The sequence below is a fragment of the Triticum aestivum genome, chromosome 3A, assembly GCF_018294505.1.
Source record: "Triticum aestivum cultivar Chinese Spring chromosome 3A, IWGSC CS RefSeq v2.1, whole genome shotgun sequence".
Lineage (NCBI taxonomy): Eukaryota > Viridiplantae > Streptophyta > Magnoliopsida > Poales > Poaceae > Triticum > Triticum aestivum.
This window is the reverse complement of record NC_057800.1, coordinates 730,556,491-730,579,093: the sequence shown is the minus strand read 5'-3', so window position 1 is coordinate 730,579,093 and position 22,603 is coordinate 730,556,491. Positions and strand designations below refer to the sequence as shown.

The window sequence follows — 22,603 nt, the reverse complement described above, 5'->3', positions numbered from 1 at the left end:
TCGTACGCTGAGTCGACAAAAAACATCAGTCGGAACAAAATGTGTACCTTCAAGCTTGATGAACAACTTCTTGGCAAGGCTCCTCAGATAGCTCTCCAGATCGTCCCTCCTGCGAGCGATGCCTTCCATCTTCTCGTACAGGTTGAGATTGTCCTTCTTCAAGCGCGTGCACTCCTTGTTGGCTTCGTTCAGAGCAGATTTCATCTTGGTGTTCTCTTCTTCCAACTGGCCGACCGAAGCCAGTTTCTGTTCAGCCAGAGCGGTTCTGTCGTCAGCTTCCTTTTGAGCAGCAGCCAAATCCTGATCCTTCTTCGCCAGAGCTTCTCTCAGTTTTTCTACAAAGAAATGGTGCTTGATTCAGAAAGAGCAGAAGGGTACTCAAGCCTAAGACAAACCAGTCGACAAACTCGTCTTACCATTGGCGTCGTCCTTGGCCTTTTGCAGCTCTGTCTTGGCCAATTCCAAGTCAAGGTTCAGTTGGATCTGCTGTTTCTCCAAGTCAGCAAAGCGAGCTCCAAGATCACAAGATTTCTGCAATCAGGAGGAGAAGTTATTTTACAGCGAAAAACGACAAAGACAATAAATACTAAGACTACGGCCGACTGTCCGCAGTCCACCATAGTCTCGGGGACTACACCCAGTGGGTGCACTTTGCGTGCCCCCACCGGTTATGACCCACTCGACCGGCCCGCCGGAGTCGAGTGCAAGGAGTTAAAAAAAGAAGGAGAGAAAGAAGAACTCAGACCACAGTCGACTGCCAGCAGTCGACCGCGGTCTCGGGGACTACACCCAGTGGGTGCACTTGGCGTGCCCCCACCGGTTCGGATCCCACTCGCCCAGACCGAGCAGAAGATACAAACTACCAGTTCGGTTTACACTCGACGCGGCCAGACCACATCGAGCGAAGAATAAAAATACAAAGACTACAGTCGACTGCCAGCAGTCGACTGCCAGCAGTCCACCGTAGTCTCGGGGACTACACCCAGTGGGTGCACTCAGCGTGCCCCCACTAGTTCAAAAATTCAATCGACGCACCCAGTGGGTGTACAGATGCAAAGATTTTCGGAAAAGAGTCTTCAGATAGCATATCCTAACAGAACAAGCGGTGACCAACTAACCTGAACGTTGCTTTGGAGAGCCGAGCTGGCGTCGTAGGCGGCCTGACTGGCGTCCCGCACCGTCTTCATCTTCTCCATCATAATGCCCGCCTGGCGTATGGCTTCCTTGGCAGCATTCACTTCGTCCTCTGGGACATGATGGGTCGCAAAAACTGAAGGTGGGTCGACAGGGGCCTGAGCAGTCGACGAAGAAGGCAAGGCACTCGACAATGGCACGGCGAAGGTAACAGAACCCCGATTGGCATCACCAGCGTCCTGAACGACTGGTTCCGCCCTCGGCGTCGATTGTGGCACCATGCTTGCAGGAGCTTGCCCATTTTTCCTCGTCAAAGGCCTCTCGGGCTCTTCATCATCATCATCGGGGAGGTCAATAATGTTAGGAGCTGTTCAAAGTTCAATCGACAAAATCACATCACCCAATGGTACACATTGCAGTTGAGTCGACCAAATAAAGACAGAATGGCAGAAATCATACCCAGATTAGAAGTGACCGCATCCTCCGTTACCTCATCATCGTCCCTGTAAGCTAAGGTCCCAGAAGTAGCAGCGCTGCCAGTTCCAAAGTTCGTCCAGTTAAAACAAGAAAAACAAACAGCACGGGGCATCGAGTGAATATAAAGGGAGACACTCACGCAGAAGCGACGGGGATGTCAATCTTAATCTTCGGCAATGCCTTCCGAAGCTTCGGCTCTGCAACTTTGGGATGCTTTGACGCTTTTTCAGTTGGAGTTGGCGAAGAGGTCCGAGGACGCTTTGAAGACTGACCAGCCTTGAGCAATCGCCTTTTCACGGGCGCTCGGTCGTTCTTGGTCAAGCTTGGACCGCCTCTCCCTGCGAGGAGGCGACTCGACTTCTTCTTCGTCACTTGGGTTGTCGCTTTCTTCGTCCCCTTCACCGTCAGAGTCCCATTCGCCATTGTCGCCGCCGCTTGCCTCTCCTTCCGGGTCCTGCTCTAGCTCTCCGTTGGGCATTGAATACATTTCGATAAGGGCCTGAAAGAAAGCAGGGAAGAACAAAGTCAGTCGACGCAGTATAGGCAGCTGCGCGAGTGAATTCAGATTACAATCAAAAGCTCAGAATCGGACCTTCTCTGGTACATGGGACTGGTCGAATGGAGGAACTCTCCTGGCTCCCCTGGGGTTGTCCTTGTTTCCGGTCATGCCCGACAGCCACTTCTCCAGTGTGTCGTCATCGACCTCCTCCGGGTGAATCCGAGTGGAGTCGTCAAGACCCGAATACATCCACATCGGATGGTCTCGGGCTTGAAGAGGCTGGATGCGCCGCTGAAGGAAAACCTCCAAGAGATCCATACCGGTGACCCCGTCACGGATAAGCTGGACCACTCGTTCGACCAGCACCCTAACCTGCGCCTTCTCCTCCGGGAGCACCTTCAAAGAGGAGGGTTTCCTCACTCGGTCCATGGTAAAAGGAGGGAGGCCAGTCGACTGGCCTGGCGTCGACTGGTCTTTGCAGTAAAACCAGGTCGACTGCCATCCGCGAACTGAGTCGGGAAGAATCATGGCTGGAAAGGAACTTTTCCCTCTCATCTGAATACCAAGACCCCCACACATCTGAATCACTTGTGTTCTATCGTCACTCGGATTGGCCTTTTTCACCGTCTGAGAACGACAGGTGAAAATGTGCTTGAAAAGACCCCAGTGAGGCCGACAACCCAAGAAATTCTCGCACAAAGACACGAAAGCAGTGAGATACACGATTGTGTTGGGAGTGAAGTGGTGGAGTTGTGCCCCAAAGAAATTCAGAAATCCCCGAAAGAAAGGGTGAGGAGGCAAGGAAAATCCACGGTCGACGTGGGTGGCAAGGAGAACGCGCTCACCCTCCCGAGGTTGCGGCTCGGATCTCCTTCCCCGGAAGCCGCGCCGATCCATGGGGGATCAGCCCTCCTTCGGCTAGGTCGTCGAGGTCTTCTTGGCGGATCGCCGAGCGGATCCAGTCGCCCTGGATCCAGCCCTTCGGCAGGCCAGCTCGCGAGGAAGATCCACCCCGACTGGTCGCCTTCCCCTTCGCCTTTGCCGTCGCCTTCTTCGCCCGCTCAGAGCCGCCGTCTTCTCCTTCCCCATCGTCGCCGGCGAGACGCGTACGGAGCGGAGGCGCTGGGGCGAGAGCGAGCGCGACGAAGAAGCTTGAAGAGGAGAAGAGGGAATGGGAACGCGCTATTCAAGAAACACCCCTCCAACGCCTTATATGAGGTCGCTTCCGAGTGGCTGACTGGTAGGCCCGGGCGGTCCTGTCAAATCCCGTAACAATCGCGCGCGCGATACGTGGCGAAAAAGGTGGCGCGGAGATCGAGGCGGCTCCGCCCTATCCCATCCGATTACTGCGGCCTCCCCCGTCCCGCGCGCTTCCCAAAATCCGAATCCCGCGAAATCTGCGGGCAGCAGAACAACTTGTCAGACGGAAGATCTCCTCCATGCCGTCACTCGGAGCCTTTCAAGTAAAGAAACTCACTCGACAAAAAACTAAGAATGGATCAAGGCGACTGAAAAGGAAGTTGCTGTCATCACTCAGGTTCATTGATCCGAAACAAGATATGCTCATGGCATGAAAAATGAGTCGGAGAAATTCTCAACTCCCTCCCCACTCAAACCTCGATCCATTCGGGGGCTAGTGATGAAGTTATGTACCTAGGGTAGGGTCATGGACCAGTCCCAACTGCCCTACCCAAGGACATCTCTAGAAGAAATCACCTTTCAATCGACTTGGAGGTGTTCCACTCGACAGACTCGAAGACACTCGACCAAGAAGCAATCACTCGACCAAGACCCAACCACTCGACGGCCAGGAGACCTAAAGGCACTCCGCACGCTAACGGTCGGTTATTAAGTAGCTTTTATGGTCATCATTGCACTTTATTAGGGGCGTTACCAGTAACGCCCGACCTTAATGTATTTAAAACCCTGCACAATTGAGGGCCGGAGGGGTCCAGCGAACTCTATATAAGCCACCCCCCTCCTCAGTGTAAAGGGTTCGCACCCTTGTAATTCATACACGCATAATCCAGTCGACCGCCTCCGGGCTCCGAGACGTAGGGCTATTACTTCCTCCGAGAAGGGCCTGAACTCGTAAACCTCGTGTGCTTACAACTTCTCCATAGCTAAGATCTTGCCTCTCCATACCTACCCCCCTACATTACTGTCAGACTTAGAACCACGACACTCCCCCCTTTCAAGAATATAAATTCACGCTCTAATCATGCAGGTTCACTCTTTGATCATAAATATAATTCACAATGTTTTCCTTGAAGTTAGGAAACCACATGACAATAAGTAGTGCTCTTGAGTACAGATCTGGTGACAAGTTTCATGTCACATAACCCGTGAATTGTCAAACTAATACATGGAAAACAACATTAAATATCTGAAGAAAAAAGATAGAGTAATTTAACCCTCTACATATCTCTGAGGGAAAAGCCACATGGGGGGATGGACACCGCCCATTGCGTAGTACCCTGTTGACATGATGCCTTTCACACCATCGGCGATTATTTCATCTTGCTTGTAATACATGCGGTAACCATCATCATTTAAGCTCCTCCAGAATACCTTGACGCCATCAGGGATCTTATCGTCTCGCCTTAAGCAACGATGATGGGAGAAGTGGATGTGGTTTTCCTGCATGTCACCCCACCCACCCACCGGCATGCGCATTGCTTTGCAGCCTGTTGGCCCCAGGAATAGCGTGTAGTCTCTTAAGCTACTCACCTTTTCCCAACTGTACCTGTTGCCGTCATGGACTAGCTTGAAAACCGTGAAGCTGTTTTTCCCGGTAGCCGTGAAGCTGTTGCGCAACCTATAATTACTCACCACCATTACAAGGTTGCCACGTAGCTCAACAATGTAACTGATGCGCTCGTCGGGGCCTGTCCGGTAGTGGTTTAGGTCGCACAATGAGTAGATGTTAACATCGAGCTCTAAATTTTCGTTTACACCACCAAACCTGAACTTGATGAGCATCTTGGTGTCTCGCGTGATGCCATAGAGCTCGCCATTGCAAAAGGCGATATCCATAAGATGATGAGCATCTTGGTGTCTTGCAGAATGCGAGCTCGTGCGCATTGGTGATGGCGGCGATGATGCAACTACTCAAAGTGGGCCGCTGAGGGAAGACGACCTTTCACAAGACTAGCGGGTCACCCCTGCACTGGCGTGTGTGGAACTTAGTCTTTGAAGGAAGCGCCACCTCTGCTCCGGAGAAGAAGATAACGACCTTAAAGGGTGCATCGGACGAGGCGACCCAGCCTTCATCGTGGCTGCCCACGAAGCACCCGCGGACGGCCTTGCCGGGGAGAGAGTGCAGCGGCATGACCACACTTTCCTCGGGAGAGTACACACGCTCCGTCTGGTGGCCGCCGCTCGGGTCAAGGATCAGCCACGGGAGGACGCTGTGTAGGAGGTGCGACGACGCAACGGCGCACCACACCATGCACATGGCGGCGAAGCGGCGCAGTCTATTGGGGCGGTGATGCTGTGTGCTTTTTTCAATATTTGTTTGTTATGGAATTTAGTCTCGCATTAGAGTACCACCGTGTCTCGAACTGGTGATTGGATTTATCTGTGCATTGCTGCATGGGCTAAACATACATCATAGACAAGGAGATCATAATATGAGATTGAAACATTGTTTGCAGCAGCAACAACAACATGAAACCTGGCAACACCAACAAACTACTCAAAGTTCACAAGACCACAACAATTAAAAGAGCCAACCGAAATGACTTCACCCAGCATGTTGATTAATGTTTCCAGAAACAATAAAGGCATGAACGCAGGAGCACACAAAGGATTCCATTCATTTGCATGCTACCTGACGATCTCTCAACGGTGAGCTAGCCCTTGGCCGGCCATCCGTTTCTAGTAAGCATCGATCCATCCATCGGTTGCCCAGGCCGGCAAAAGCTAGCTAGTGTCTGGCGTGCGTGCGTGCTTGCTTTCGTGCATGCACTTACCCTAGCTGGCGAGCTAGACGTACGATGAATCGGAGCAGTGGGTGACAGGGCATCCGCGCACAAGCACAGACGCATGCACTTTGTACGCGACATACGTCTCCTTATCACTAGCTAGTTTCTCGTTGCTTTTTTCGGTAAATTTGTTCGCAAAATCAAACAAACGGGCGCACCGTGTGCAAAAGAGATGTTGCCAGTATACCACCCCGGATGCCTGCCTGCCCTGTTGCATCATAATGAATCTCACATCCGCAGAGCGTGCTGACCTTCGCCGTGTCCAGGACCAGGAGTCACCTCCTCTCTTCTTTGAGGCTTAGGCCACGACGTCAACCAGTCAACAACGTTAACAGGCCTGCAACTACGCGGTTGCTCCCAGATGTAGGCGCTGAGCAATGGCAACAGCAATGCCAACTATGGTGCCATCCCCAATCTGACCATGTGGTGCCTCGTCGAGTATGCATGCGTGCATGCATGCATGCACAACAAGAGCATGTGCCAGCCAGATTTCATGGGCCATGCAGGAGCTAATGTTCGGAGACGATAGTGTACAGGCCCGGTCTAGACTTTTTTTTAAGAAAAGGAGGTTAACCCCCGGCCTCTGCATCATTCGATGCACACAGCTATTTTATTAAGAAAAGAAGTCCAAAAGTCTCCTCAAATGATCTCAAAAGATCATGAAGAAACAAATGCCACACGCGGCCAAAAAAAAAACCACAACCGGCTATAATAGATCAAGATGTCTATACACCTAGCCTAATACTGGACCGCCATCCATATCGGTTGTATGTATCCCGTGCAACCGTTTCCCATCGGTTGCATCCAATAGCCATGTGCGCCCTGTGGTCCGCATGGTTCAGCAAGGACCACATACGGATCCATGTAGACGCTCTGAAGATGACCTGCAAAAAATTAGTAATGTTTTGTTTGTTAAAGGCAACATCATTCTGACAATTCCATATCGCCCAAAGCAACGCACATGCTCCGACTTTGATTTGTGCAGCTGTCTGAGGTACCACCCCATCCAGCCAGTCATGAAAAAACTGTGATATTGAAGTTGGCGGAGTGATATTAAAAGCAACACGAATAGTTCTCCAAAGTAATCTAGCAATCGGACATTTAATAGGTAGATGTTCAATTGTTTCATTCTGATCACAAAAGCAACATCGTTGACTCCCTTCCCAATTGCGTTTGGCTAGATTATCTTTGGTTAAGATTACACCTTTGTGAACAAACCACATAAACATTTTTATTTTCAACGGCACATTCATTTTCCAGATATGGCCCGATCTTGGGATGTCTCCAATATTGATTAAATCCATATACATCGATTTAACCGTGAAACCACCTGACCCCGTTAACTTCCAATTTATCTTGTCATTGGCATCCGAAAGATTAATCTCCATTAACCTACGCACAAGATGTAACCATGTATCCCAGCATGGACCCACGAGCTCCCGTCGAAATTAAATATTAAGGGGAATGGACTGCAACACAGACGCAATGGAAACTTCTTTCCGTTGTGCAATGTGATATAAAACTAGATACTGTAACGCTAATGGAGTGCCCCCTAACCGGGTATCCTCCCAAAATCGAGTTCGTTGCCCATTCCCCACTTTAAATGTCAGTCTGTTAAAGAAAGCAACATTCATCCTCATAAGTCCTTTCCAAAAAGGTGAGTCTGACGGATGTGCCGTTACCTGAGCCAAAGACTTAGCGTATAAGTACTTGTTTCGAAGTAACTGCAACCACGCACCCTCAGTCTCCACTGAAAGGCGGTATAACCATTTGCTCAATAAGCACCTATTTTTCACTTCTAAATTCTCAACACCCAATCCGCCCTGGATCTTTGGTCTACAAATCATCTCCCACTTGGCGAGCCTATACTTGGCCTTATTCTCATCAATTTGCCAAAAGAATCTGGATCGGTAGAAGTCTAATCTTTTCCGTACTCCTACTGGTACTTCAAAGAAAGAGAGCAGGAACATCAGCATGCTCGTTAGCACCAAATTAATAAGATTTAGACTTCCTCCGTACGATAAAAGTTTGCCTTTCCAGCAACTTAATTCCTTCTCAAACCGATCCTCAATACATTTCCATTCTTTATTAATAAATTTGCGATGATGAATTGGTATCCCTAGATACGTAAAGGGAAGCGCACCTAATTCACACCCGAACAACTGTTTATATCTTTCTTGCTCCTCCTTGGCGCGTCCAAAGCAGAACAATTCGCCCTTATTAAAATTAATCTTGTGTCTGGACAGTTGTTCGAATAAGCAAAGAACTAACTTCATGTTCCTTGCTTTCGCGAGGTCATACTCCATGAAAATAGTTGTGTCGTCTGCGTATTGTAGGATAGATACCCCACCATCCACTAGATGTGGGATAAGACCACCTACCTGACCATCTTGTTTCGCTCTGTTAACAAGCACGGTCAACATATCAACCACAATATTAAAAAGGATCGGTGACATGGGATCGCCCTGTCTTAATCCTTTAAGCGTTTGAAAGTAATGGCCAATATCGTCATTAACTTTAATACCAACGCTACCTCCCTGCACAAAGGATTCGACCTGTTTTCTCCACGCTTCGTCAAATCCTTTCATGCGCAAAGCTTGTTGCAAAAAAGGCCACTTGACTTTATCGTAGGATTTTTCAAAATCCACTTTGAAGATCACTCCATCAAGTTTCTTCGAGTGGATTTCATGAAGGGTCTCATGCAAGACAACCACCCCCTCTAGGATATCTCGTCCTGGCATGAAAGCGGTCTGTGTTGGCTGCACCACACTGTGCGCAATCTGTGTGAGATGGTCTGTGCCAATCTTCGTGAAAATTTTAATGCTCACATTGAGCAAACAGATCGGCCTGAATTGCTCAATGCGGACCGCTTCCTCCTTCTTTGGAAGCAAAGTGATATTCCCAAAGTTTAATTTGAAAAGTTGCAGGTGCCCATTAAAGAGATCATTGAACATAGGCATCAAGTCACCTTTAATGATACCCCGACACTTCTTATAAAATTCCGCTGGAAAACCATCCGGACCAGGAGCTTTGTTGTTTTTCATTTGAGCAATCGCTTCATACACCTCCTTCTCCGGAAAAGGGGCTGTGAGAATCTCATTCTCATCATCTCGAAGTTGAGGTATGTCATCAACTCTGTCCTCATCCAGCTTGACAAAATTCTCAACTGGAGCCCCGAATAATTGTTTATAGAAATTAGAGATGTAAAGCTTAAGGTTCTCATGGCCTACAATCGTTCCCTCATCCTGTTCAAGTTGGATGATTTTCTTTTTTCTATGTTTTCCATTAGCAATCATGTGGAAAAATTGAGTGTTGTTGTCCCCTTGAACCACTTGGCGTACTTTTGCTCTACACGCCCACTTCATTTCTTCCTCTCTAAGAAGCTTTGCCAGACTGACCTCAGCCTCTCTCTTAGATACCCGGTCATTTATGGCTAGAGGCACACTCTCTGCCTTAATGTCTAGATCATCAATCAACTTGAGAAGTCTCTCCTTCTCAAGTCTATAAGCTCCACTATTATTCTTAGCCCAGCCTCTAAGGAACTTTCTAAGATGTCTAATCTTGTATTGCCATCTTTCCTCCGCAGAGGAACCTCTTTGCTCAGCCGCCCACTCCCTTGATACCAACTCAAGGAAGTCCTCTCTCTCGAACCACGCATTTTTGAAAGAGAAAACACTCTTATTGCCCAAGTGAGTCGCCTCACCTGAATCAACAAGAACTGGCGTATGATCAGAAACTCCTCTAGGCATTGCCTGCACTGACACTAGAGGAAATTTTTGTTCCCACTCAGCACTCGTGAGAACCCGATCCAGCTTTTCATAAGTCGGGGTCGGAAGATTATTTGCCCAAGTAAATTGCCTACCAGTGAGCACAATCTCACGTAGGTCCAAACTTTCAATGATCACGTTAAACATAAAGGACCATCTGGCATCAAAATTATCGTTGTTTTTATCCTCTCTTCTTCTAATGATGTTGAAATCCCCACCTACCAGAATGGGTAGAGTCTCCCCTCCACGAATTCTGGCAAGATCGGCAAGAAAGTCCGGTTTGAATTCCGGCTGTGCCGCGCCATACACAACCACAAGAGCCCATCTGAATCCGTCCACCTTAGACCGAATCTGGAATTTAACAGCGAATTCTCCCAAGAAAACATTTAGCACCTCAAGAGTCTCACAATTAACTCCAAGGAGAAACCCACCCGATCTTCCCCGAGGTGGCAAGCAATGCCAGTCAAAATCCAACCCCCCTGATATCGTCCCCAAAAATTGTGATGTGAAGTTGTCACGTCATGTCTCTAACAGTGCGACAAAATCCAACTTGTGTTCCCTAGAAGCGTTAGCTAGAAATCTTCGTTTAGCCAAGTCCCTCAGACCTCTGCTATTTCAGAAGATACCTTTAATTTTTCATCATGAAGTTTCTTTCTAGCTCTAACTCGAGCACTTCGCCGTACCGCAGAAAGATCGTAATTCTTCTGCCGTTTACGCCCGGTCTAGACTACATGTCGTCAGTTCTAGTCAGCTGATCTGCGTCGTGATCATGCCCGCTTCAAGAACTTTGGGTGGTGGACTGCCGCTGGGATAATCACTAATCAGCGCGGCGCCCGCACGCCCCACGCTGCTGTCTTCGAGGAGGTCACCAGCAGCGTCCAGCTGGTGACACGATTCTTTGTACTCGTCCGTCCGTCCGTGTCAAGCAAGAGGAACCGATCACGTTTCTTTCCGATCCCATCGTGCATGCATCTTTCTCTCCCTTGCCACATGCACTGCCCTTGCGGAGCAACAACCCTCTCTCTTTTCTCTGATCGCTCATAGGAAAAGAAAAATGTCGCGTACATGAGTATCTTTCTCACCCCTCTCTCTTTTCTCTTCTCATGTACAATTGGACCGAGGCTCACTGTATCTCTACATTGCTCATGTGAAATGCTGTTTCTCATAACCCATTGAATTACTTGGGAGGAGTACAGTTGCATTGTTAATTTTATCAACGGACTCATGATCATATTCAGCGTCTCATACTTGAGCAATCCATTGACATGCCATGCTTTTATTACTGGTTGGAATCTCTCTCTCTCTCTCTCTCTCTCTCTCTCTCTCTCTCTCTCTCTCTGGTGCATGATTCCTGGTAAAAAAAAACTTCATTATTGCTCAACCGAGGTAGGGATGGGGAGCGTTCTTGCTTTTTCTCTGCCGGTTGCATTATGCAGTTTTTTTACCAATCTGGGATCCATCGGCCCGCACCGCACATAGTGCAAAAGAAAGAGAGATGTTGCCAGTGAACCATCCCACGATGCCTGTCCTGTAGCAGCACGATGAGAAGCCTTTTGTGCGTCCGGTGGTCGTTACAGCCACGCCAGCTCGTTACTTTGAAAGGCCAACAAGATCGGCGCGATCCAACTCCGTTAGCCGCGGCCTCGCGTCGTCTCGTAGTCTTTATAAAGCGATCTCTGGCTCGCACTCCATCTTCAAAGCGCATCACTCCACTGCTCCATCCACCCGTCTCTGTTCGCTCTCCTAGCTTGTTCGGCGTTGCTGAGAATAATTGAATCGTTGCACTTGCAGGAGGGACTACAACAACTTGTCCATGAACTGCACACCGTGGGAGGATCCACTAAGCTTGTCCGCGCACTGTTGTTGCTGCTGTGCTTTGCTGTTGGTGGGCAATGTAAGTGACTCAACTTGACACAACATATTTTCTTCTCGATATTTTCCTTAATTTTAGGCATGCTATATATACAATGTTTTCGTCGGTACATATTACACAAAAAATACTATTAACCATGGAAGGAAATTAAGAAAAATAAGTTGTGTGTATCTTATTTGTAATTAACCATCATATTACAATAGAAGGGTATTATTACCCGCCAAATGCAACAAATATATTGTTCTTCTCGTGCCCTTCCTTCCTTTGGTTCTTCACGTGTGTTTTTTCTCACCTTGCCACTTAGTCTTGAATATTAATGGTATACTCCCTTCGTCCGTGAATAAGTGTACATCTAACTTTTGTCCTAAGTCAAAAATTTAAAATTTTGACCAACTTTATAGAAAAGAGTAGTAGCATATATGACATCAAATTGATATATTATGAAAGTACATTTCAAGACGAATCTAGAGATACTAATTTAGTGTTATAAATGTTGTTACATTTCCCTATAAAGTTGGTCAAAGTTTTAAAACTTTGACTTAGGACAAAACCTAGATGTGCACTTATTCGTGAACGGAGGGAGTATATCAATATTATTACAGGTGATCATCCTGGGTGCTACAGGAGTAGCACTTTCCCACCGTGCAACCCCGACGAAAACAGGTGTTACTGCTGTTTGTATAACTGGACTTGTTACAAGTCGTTTGCGGAATGCGGACCTGCTTGCCATCCTCCCCCCTCTTCCTCCTCTGTAGATCCATAGAACTAGATTCTTGTAGCCAATTGGAAAGATGGATGAATAAGACAATAAATTGTTAAGCAAATTGTGTTCATGTGCTATGTATTGTGTTGTGTCTGTCCTCCCTCTACTAGATTATAGAATCTGAGCATGCGGCTTGTGTGTGCCTCCCAATACCGTGCACCAGCATGCGTGTTTGCTCGTTGTCCAGTGCCCTATGTGCTCAATAGGAGGTCCCGTTCTTCTTGGCCCAAATTTCCATGGTGTTGTGTGTGTCGCTGTTGGGTTTGTGAGCGCGTCGACTCGCCTGCCTCGTTTCTCAATCGTCTCCTGCCATCGTCGCACGTGTGCTCACGTCTCGTCTACCCCGCCAGCCCCGCTCTATCTGCCACCGGCAGGCATAGGGGCCTGCCAAGAGGAGGCATGCGACACGAGGAAAGGACACCTTCGGCTTGGTGGAACCGGACCTGCCCAACATTTGTTTCGACGGGTGCACCTCTCCTCTGCCAGCCTCTAAGGCCGCGACGACGAGCATGTCACTTTTGCAATGAGCAGTACACAACATGAAGAAACAGTGACATCAAAAATATAAAAGTACTGCAAATATGGATTGTGATCATGCAAAGTGTAACAAAACATCTGTATGCGGAATTAGAGTAGAAAACGATAGTCGACTAGTCCGGAGCCACCCAAGAGTGCTATCTTCCTCCTTTAATAGACGTACCATTTCATAACTCTATATGTTGGAAGTGTAGAGCAGCTGAATGATGTTGAGAGGATTCCGAGCAAAAGGATCACACATACTGCGGTATACGACACGTGCACCCGCCTGTCGGGCACCATCTTCATGTCCGCACGAGGGCAATGGCAGCTGGGGCAGGCTAAGCAGTGGCCAATGGAAGCGCCGATGGCAGGAACGAAGACATGAACGCATGAGCACGTGCAAAAACGATTCCATGCATGCATTTGCATGCCACTTGTCGATCGCTCAACGGTGAGACGTCTCTCTCGTCGTCATTACACTCAGTGAGTGGAGTGAGTTACATGCACAGTAGCTAGTGATGGCCTTTAGTCTTCGGTCACAGTAGAGTGTACGTATCGACTGAAACGGCGGGCAAAAGCTAGCTAGCCTCTGGCGTGGTTGCTTTGCTTTCACTAGCTAGCTAGACGTACGATGCGAATCTGAGCAGTGCATGCCAGGGCATCAACGCACAAACATGAAATCACTTTGTATCACTAGCTAGTTTCTCGTTTATTTTCTCCGTAAATTTGTTCACATAAACAACCAAGCGGACACACTGTTTGCAAAAGAGATGTTGCCGGTATGCCCACCCCGGATGCCCGCTGCATGCATGATGAATCTCACATGATCGACACAGCACACTCTCTTCCACGTGCCATCGCTCCTGTCATGCTATGCAAGTAGAGTAGCACTTACCCTTTCCTTTTTCAAGCAGTCACAACTTACATGCTACTTGCATTATCTCTAAATTTTTTTCATGTTCTTATCCTTTGTTCTCTTTCCGAGATCTGCAACTTTTCACATGCAATTTGTGCATTCCTTAGGACTTTGTTGATATACTTTACATGCAAATTGCACTCCACATATTGGCATGTTGGTCCTGCTACTCCAATTAACCCAGTTGGTTAGCATGCATCGCATGTGTGCCACCAAAATTTAATTGAATTGGATGCTACCACTAGTTGACATGATTCCTAAAGATGCGTGTACATGATTTCGAGGGAGTTAGTAGTCTGTAAATTGAGCGTAATGGATTAGATGGTCATGCCAAGAACCGAGTCAAATAATGTTGTAGGGCATCATCACCTTGACCATTGCTAACTTCATCATCTGTAGCAGGACAATTAATTGAGATCCAAAGCACCAGGAGGACACTTCAGGTCCATGCCTGAAAAGCCAACATAAACATCATTTTTCTCCTTTTTTGTTCCCTCCTTTTCTTTCAACTGCGGTTTCCAGTAGATGGCGAAAACAGCAATACTTACAACTGTGCGATAACTTTTTGGTAAACACAAAAACACCCCCAAGGACATCGATCAACTTTGTGTTACTGAGCATCTACATCCTCTCTTTTTCCCCTGTTGTTCATGCTCTTGTACATGTGAAAGAAACATGGCAGCTTTCTTTCAAAGATGAGCCTAATCAGTTTTTGTTACTGGCTTCTCTATCTTCTTTTCTTTCTTTTGTTCATGTACATGTGAAACCGAACGCCTCTGTTTTCCCAGACTAATCATGGAAGAATCTGGACTGAAGTTTCATCCTATTTTCTCATGCATGGAGTACAGTTGTATTTGCCTTTTGGGTAGTCTCCTAAACTGAGGGGGAAACAACTAGAGCTCTTTTTACAGTGGAGTGGAGTCTCAAAAAAGATAGAAAAAGGCCCTTCATTTGTGTTCTATCTACATCGGTAGACAACCAAAACCGTGTGGATTCCTGATACTCCGTAGTGGTTGTGCCGATCTACGCGATATTGTAGCTGTACAAGCAGCATATGCATCAAGTTTTGTGAAGGCGCTAAGCAACACTAGCTAGGTGCCAATATGTCTTATTTTTTTCTTATGTCAGACTGTCTGAGATTGGCTGTGTTCATCTTAGCTATGCAGAGGCCACATGTTACTCTTATGGTTTGTATTAGCTTGATGCTACATTTTGAGTTAATAAAATCATCCTTTATCGAAAAAAGGTTCCATCATTACTTGAAGACTCACTGCACTAATTTTTTCAAGCACAATTGAGCTAGGTAGATAGATTTCTAATTCTTCTTAATCTCCTCCCTCCCCAGATAGATTACTTCTAAGGAGTACAATTGCATTGTTCTATCCATTCGATGGATTCGGCATCTCAATCTTTAGTAATCCATTGATATGCTTAATACTGGCTAGAATGCTCTCACAGCTTCAACAACACAGATTGCTTCGTATGTAGTCACTTGTTGAAATGCCTAGAAAGACAAGTATTTAGGAACGGAGGGAGTAGAATGGAACACATGCTTTCTCGTGGTTTCTAGAATGAAAAAATTTAGTAGGCCTTGTCCGCACCTGCATTGCGTTAAAGCCTCAACACCCGAAAAGGAGGAGCAGCCCCAAGTGGAGGGAAAAGCCGGGGTTCCTCTGACCGTCCACAGTGAAAGATAATAGAGTCCAACGATTTAGCCGTGCCTCGATCCTTTATAAAGTGCTCTTGCTCGGGCTGCACAGGGCATCACACCACCACATCACTCTGTTCCCTAGCTTCTCTCGTGCTTGTGATGGTGTGAACCATAGGTGGCCTTCCCAAGCTGCTCCTCTCTCATCTCTACAGCCAGCAAGCCCGAAGCAGCAGCCAGCAGGAGTCCCTCGTCGGTCGACCGTGAGTTGCTCTCTCCCTCGCTCTATCTCATCTCATATACTTGTTTCAATTTCCAATCCCCTTACTCACGAGTCACGACTTAACATCTATCTTCTCCTCTCCTTTTGTGTTCCCCGTCTCGAATTGGATCGGCAGCAGTGATCTCCGCCATCATCGCAAGCTCTCGTTACCTGCCTCATAGCATACAGTCGCTGAATCAAGGTGACCTCTCATAGTCTCGTGTTTCTTTTTGAGGATGAATTGATGGTTCTTTGCATTGGCCCGTTCTTCTTTACTCTTTCTCTTTTATTGTTTAGCTATGTGCAAAGATGCTTTTCCGGATTATGTAGCAGCCTGGAAGCCTTCCATTTCCAGACATTAGTGTTTGCTACACTAGCTTACAGAACCCAGCCCTTAACTACCGAACCCAGTGTGGACCATGAAGCACGATCATGGCGTACTCTGTAGTTGGGCTGACCACTTAATCCATATGTTTAGATCAAGTCTGCCCGTGCAAGTTCTTAATTAGGTCCACGGATGTTAGTTTGGTACATTAGCACAGAACTCTAGAATAGTAACGGGCTTTCTTTTAGCTTAAATGGAAGAGGCTTTCTGATGATGCGTGGAAAATAATAGATCGACTTACTTCTTAGTAAGCCTCGTATGGTCGTCTTAAGGCTCGACAAAATGACTCATGTAACTTTTAAATAAGTTTTTACCAAAATGGTTACCAATAAGATGACAGGTAGAAATATTCTTGAAGGGGTGGTCGTCTTGCATGAAACGCTCCATGAGATCCACTCAAAAAAACTAGATGGTGTGGTTTTTAAAGTGGATTTTGAAAAAGCATACGATAAAGTTAAATGGCCTTTCCTTCAACAGGCATTGCGTATGAAAGGATTTGACAAGGCCTGGCGAGACCAGATTGAGTCCTTTACGCAAAAAGGGAGTGTAGGGATTAAAGTGAATGATGATATAGGTCACTATTTCCAGACACACAAAGGACTAAGGCAAGGAGATCCCATGTCACCGATTCTATTCAACATAGTGGTTGATATGTTATCTATTTTAATAGGTCGAGCTAAGGATGCGGGGCAGGTTTCTGGCTTGGTTCCGCACCTAGTTGATGGTGGTATATCCATTTTGCAGTATGCTGATGACACTATCATCTTTATGGAGCATGACTTGGCGAAAGTAAGAAACATGAAGCTTGTGTTGTGCTTATTTGAACAATTGTCTGGACTCAAGATTAACTTCCATAAGAGCGAACTGTTTTGCTTTGGAAGAGCTACTGAGGACCAGGAGGGCGTATAAGCAATTGTTCGGATGTGAGTTGGGTTCGCTACCGTTTACATACTTAGGTATACCCATTCATCATCGTAAGCTGACGAACAAGGAGTGGAAGTGCATCGAGGATCGTTTTGAAAAGAAACTGGGCTGTTGGAAAGGGAAGCTCATGTCATATGGAGGTCGATTAATCCTGATTAATTCGGTCCTCACCAGTATGCCCATGTTTCTTTTATCCTTTTTCGAGGTCCCGGTGGGGGTCAGGAAGAGGTTAGACTTTTATCGATCTCGATTCTTTTGGCAGAATGATGAGTTGATACGAAAGTATAGGCTTGCAAAATGGGATATCATCTGTAGGCCGAAGGACCAAGGTGGTCTAGGCATTGAAAATCTAGAGATCAAGAATAGATGTCTCCTTAGCAAGTGGCTTTTTAAACTTTCGTCCGAGACAGAGGCTACTTGGGCTCAGATTCTGCGAAATAAGTATCTTCAGTCTAAAACTTTGGCTCAGGTGACTGTGCGCCCGACTGATTCGCCGTTTTGGAAAGGGTTGATGAGAGTCAAGCCACTCTTCTTTAACAGGGCAAAAATCTTAGTCGGTGATGGGGCTAACACGAGGTTCTGGGAGGATACGTGGCTTGGGGAAACGCCTCTGGCACTTCAATATCCTACTCTGTATAACATTGTTCAACGTCGAGAAGCCTACGTTGCAACTATCTTACAGTCCACGCCTCTCAATATTAGCTTTCGGAGGACGCTGGTAGGCGATCGTTGGGAGGCCTGGCTTCACCTTGTACGAAGGCTGATGGATGTCCAGCTGTCTCAGCAGCTAGATAGATTGTTTTGGAAACTGACTAAGGACGGCAGGTTCTCGGTCAAATCTATGTATCTGGATGTCATAAATACTAGTGTCATTCCTCGCTCGAAGCACGTCTGGAAAGTTAAGGTACCTTTGCGAATCAAAGTGTTTATGTGGTTTGTGCATAAACAAGTCATTTTGACAAAGGATAACCTGGCAAAACGCAATTGGATGGGTTCTGCTAGGTGTAGTTTTTGTGATGGTAACGAAACTATCAGGCACCTATTTCTAGATTGTCCGCTGGCTAAGATTCTTTGGCGTTCGATTCATATTGCTTTTAATATTACTCCACCTACCTCTATCAATATGTTATTTGGAACATGGCTTGATGGGGTTAACTTGGATTTAGCAAGACACATTCGTGTTGGAGTGTGTGCCTTGTTATGGGCAGTATGGAACTGCAGAAATGATTTGGTTTTTAACAGAGCAACGAACTTTCACTTTTTGCAGGTTATCTTTAGGGCCACAGCATTGATCCGTATGTGGTCGCTACTCACACCGACGGAGGCCAGGGGGCGTTTGGCTACTGCGTCTACCCGATGGGAGATGGTAGCTCGGGTTATTTTCAACCGGTTTGGATGGCGGTCATGTAATAGGATAGGCATATAGTGCTCCTATTTTATTTGCCAGCCGGTTGTGGCTCTATGTTTAGGCTCGCTTGAGCAACCTTTTTTCTTTTCTAACTTTCAGATTTTGGAGACCTTGTGACTGGTTTTGATTCGTTAATAATATGAGCCGTATGCATCTTTCTGATGCAGAGGCTGGGGTCATACCCCTTTTCTAAAAAAAAAACTTGCTAAGATTTTAGTACACCAACATAATAATAGGCATGCAGTCACATGCTAATATGCTAGAATGTCTATGTCCCCTTTGCAACATGGACAATTATTTACTAGTATATAATTAATTTGAGATTATGAAGAGGGCGATCCAATTTGTAATTAGTACATATTTTTTTTTGATACTCAACTTAATTTGGGGTTATTAATTTGTCGAAAATAGTATATCTTGTATGTATATCTTTTTTCATCAATAAGTTTGTACAATACTAGAAGGATGTCATGCATACCATAGAGAAAAATATAAGGGTGTCACACATTAATTACCGAAGATATATGGTAATAAAAAGAGAAAGATTTGTTTCTATATATATATGAACCATGGATCAGAAGGCTGCAGGTCAACCGAAGACACATCCTATCATTCTTGGATCAGATTAAAATTGCGATCGTGATCGATTGGCTGCATCATGGGAGACTGCACTAAGCGCGTTAACGCACTGTTGCTACTTCTTCTAGTATGCTTCGCTATTCATGGGCAGTGTAAGTGGCACTCATATTTCCCTATCGATCGATTATTTAACTCTACTTTCGTTTAGTTTCTTTTATTAGTTTTGAATATTGATGGTTTATTTGTCGTAAACTTTTATAGTTGAAGTCATCGGTGTCAATGGCGAGCGTATTCCTCCGTGGTGCACAAAGAGTGCAACTATACCAATCTGCAACCCGGATAAATATAGATGCTATTGTTGTGTAGGCAATTGGCAATGCTACAAAACAATGGACGAGTGTAGAGCCAAGTGTGCATATTTACCTCCCTCCTCTTCCTCTGTACTTCCATGAAACCGGATTCTTATCATGAGCTGGAAGAAAAATGAATAAGATCCAGACAATAAACAATTTGCTATGAACTTATTTGGCAATTATTCTTTGCAGTTTTTGGTTTGGGAATTCCATGTTGTACTCCATGCAACATAAATATTGTTCTGTTAGAAAATATGCTAGATCGAAATTAATTAACTGAGTATATTAGAACATAATTGCTATTTCACATCTAGATGTAATATACTTATCTCACATCTAAGTGCAGTACCGTTCGATGTGTTTCTGCTTGATTTTTCGTGCGAGCTTCTGATCCCCGTCCAGCTCTCGCACCCCGCGCTGGTGTGGCTCGCATCGGCCCGTTTGTCGTCGTTGTTTCACGTTTTTTTGTTGTGGCCCATTGTTATACTTCGGCCTTGGGCCCGTTTCTGTTTGTTTGTCCGGAGTTGTTTCCCCAAAGGAGATGCAGGGCGTTCTTCAGCCCGTTCCTCTTCTCACTCCATTCCTCTCTCTCATCCATCTGCGAGCGACGGGAGCATGAAGGAGAAGGTGGCCAGGTCGCTCTGGGAGAAGAGATGGAAGGGCAGTGGGATGAGGTGAGTACAGCAGAGGAGACGAGGCGAGTAAGGAGAGCAAGAAGGAGAAGTTGGATTTATAGCTGAAAAGTTGAATATTTACATACAGTACTTGTGCTGCTATGTCTCTTATACTTTCAGAAACAGATGAATTTATCTGTCCTGTTCTGTTAAACCTGAAGATAAAACTCATATGTATATGTTGGTTAACTCTCCCATATCTTTAGAAACATACTGCATCATCAAACTGCATGTGTCTGTGTTCTTTTTGTGGTCCTGAGGATAAAGATCATCTTTACTTCGCAGATCGGTAAGCTGCAGACTACTTTCCATTGGTGGGGGCAAGTTTCTTCAAACACTGGAGAATATGTTCAACTAACAAAAGAGCTTCTCACCAGCTGTGAAAGCATTGAGTGGCAGGTATAACAACTCAGCAAAACAGCACCAATAATCACTTTGATCTTCATTCGATACTAATCTATATGGCAGGATATGCATCTGATTTATCGAGTCTAAACTTTTTATTGCCATATATTTATTCTGGCCTGACTAGTTTTTGTTTATGTTTGAGGTGGATGAGTTGGAAAAGACAATTTCAGTTGCATCAAGGGATCCAGCGTATTATGTACTCGATGAAGTTGAACTCTCCAGACGACAGAACTGGACCGGCTCTGCTCGTAATCAGGTATTTCTTTATGTGTTCCATCATTTATTTACATACTTCGTCTGCCTTTATTATAATAACTGGACTGGCTTGAGGATTGTTCCTGAACAAGTTATACTACAGATTTCTTTCATTGTTTTTCTTCTAGCTATGTCATAGGATTACCAATGAGGCACATCCGCACATGTGTTATCTCCCTTTTTAGAACAAAAATGTGGTACACTTGAGCATGCATGGACGGCACTATTACAGCTGAATATGACGATATCCTTTAGCCTGTAAAAGAGGAGACAGATGGGAATGACATTTATGTTAGTGTGCTTTTATCTTTACGATTGGCAAAGTGAAGACTATTTATTTTCGATTCATATCTTTGGACAACCACCAGATTGGTACTGTAAAAAGAGCTGTTGAAAAGGGGAAGAGTAATCCTGCAATGGCAAGACATCAGGACAATGGCACAAGCAGAACTAACTACTATTCTTCCCAAGACAATGATGACTATATTGCTTCAGAATCAGATAGAGAGCTTCTACTAATGAGGTGAGATTGCTCACTCTTACTTTTACTACTCATATACTGTACAAATATGTTGGTTAGAAACATGTGCTCCAAAAAAAGAAACTTATTATCTGTTCAATATGAGTAGGATTACTCAAGATTCCCCTTGTATGTAAGTAGGTGGTGTTTAATTTAAAGTTATGGTGTTCTATGCATGCTAACCATTTTTACTAAGGTTTTTTCAATGAAACACCCTAATTAGTAGAAATATCATGTTTACATTCTATTTAGTGTCTTTGTTGCTCCTCCTCGATAATACAACCTTTTCATGAACTGAATCATCTTATCTGTACGTGCCCATTCTCGTGCCGCCCTTGAGAGACCTGTATGAGTATGCTCTTGGTTATCGTTAACTAACTCTTTTTACTGAATTTCTTTTAGGCAGCAGGATGATGAACTCGATGAGCTCAGTGCGAACGTTCAGAGGATTGGAGGTGTAGGGCTTACCATACACGAAGAACTATGTGGACAGGTAGTTGCCACTGACTGGCAAGCAGACTTCTAGGTTGCTGCATGGGCGTGCAGTTGTTTTTCCGTTATGCATGTAGCGACATAAAAATGTGCATGTTAGCATGTTACTGGCAGAGGAAGTAACTGGAGTACATGCTACTGTTTTCACAGGAAAGGATCCTCAACAACCTAAGCCTGGAGATGGAAACTACTTCCAACAGGCTCGACATTGTGCAGAAACGAGTGGCGATGGTGATGAAGAAGGCCGGCATCAAAGGGCAAATCATGCTCATCCTCTTCCTGGTGGTCCTCTTCATCATACTCTTCGTTCTAGTGTTTTTGACATAGCAATATACCACTACTTGTATGGACGCGGATTTTTAGAGCTTAGGCTCATGGACACATTCTATCCATACCTTCAATATAGCTTTGAGATCCGTGCTAGACAACTAACTTACAACGTGAAATTTTCTCTTTTTCGTTGCTTCCAAATAAAACAACATATGAACTTCAACCTTTGCAATATAGCAAAACATTCTTATTACAACGAGAGAAAAAACTTATAGATTTTGTTACTTGTATAGCGTATAGTGTACGTATGTCCATGTACCTGCTTACTGTAAGTTGTGTTCCACATTAAGCATTCAGCCTGTCGGCTGTGTTCCACGTTTAAAAGAAAAATCTCTTGCGGTTGTGCTTGTTCTATCAAGCTTGAGATTATCAATTTAGCATTGCTTAGAGACGATAGAAGTATTGACAGTTGGGAAACATAGATAGTCTCC

At 45.6% G+C, this 22,603-nt stretch overlaps 1 protein-coding gene across 14 annotated transcripts; it reads left to right on the top strand.

Moving 5' to 3' along the window:
* Positions 1-11,427: 11,427 nt before the first annotated feature.
* On the top strand, positions 11,428-22,265 carry LOC123063561 (syntaxin-61). 14 transcript variants are annotated; one of them, XM_044487372.1, is made up of 10 exons: positions 11,428-15,845; positions 15,984-16,046; positions 16,974-17,018; positions 18,421-19,292; positions 19,402-20,167; positions 20,453-20,566; positions 20,718-20,831; positions 21,199-21,353; positions 21,753-21,843; positions 21,993-22,265. In XM_044487372.1, the coding sequence occupies exons 5-10, from the start codon at positions 20,147-20,149 to the stop codon at positions 22,167-22,169; spliced, it is 672 nt and encodes a 223-aa protein (XP_044343307.1). In that variant the 5' UTR covers positions 11,428-15,845; positions 15,984-16,046; positions 16,974-17,018; positions 18,421-19,292; positions 19,402-20,146; the 3' UTR covers positions 22,170-22,265. The 14 variants fall into 14 exon arrangements, with proteins under 14 accessions (XP_044343307.1, XP_044343305.1, XP_044343312.1 ...); XM_044487370.1 differs by having other exon boundaries at positions 16,900-17,018; XM_044487377.1 differs by lacking the exon at positions 16,974-17,018 and having other exon boundaries at positions 19,150-19,292.
* Positions 22,266-22,603: the final 338 nt, after the last annotated feature.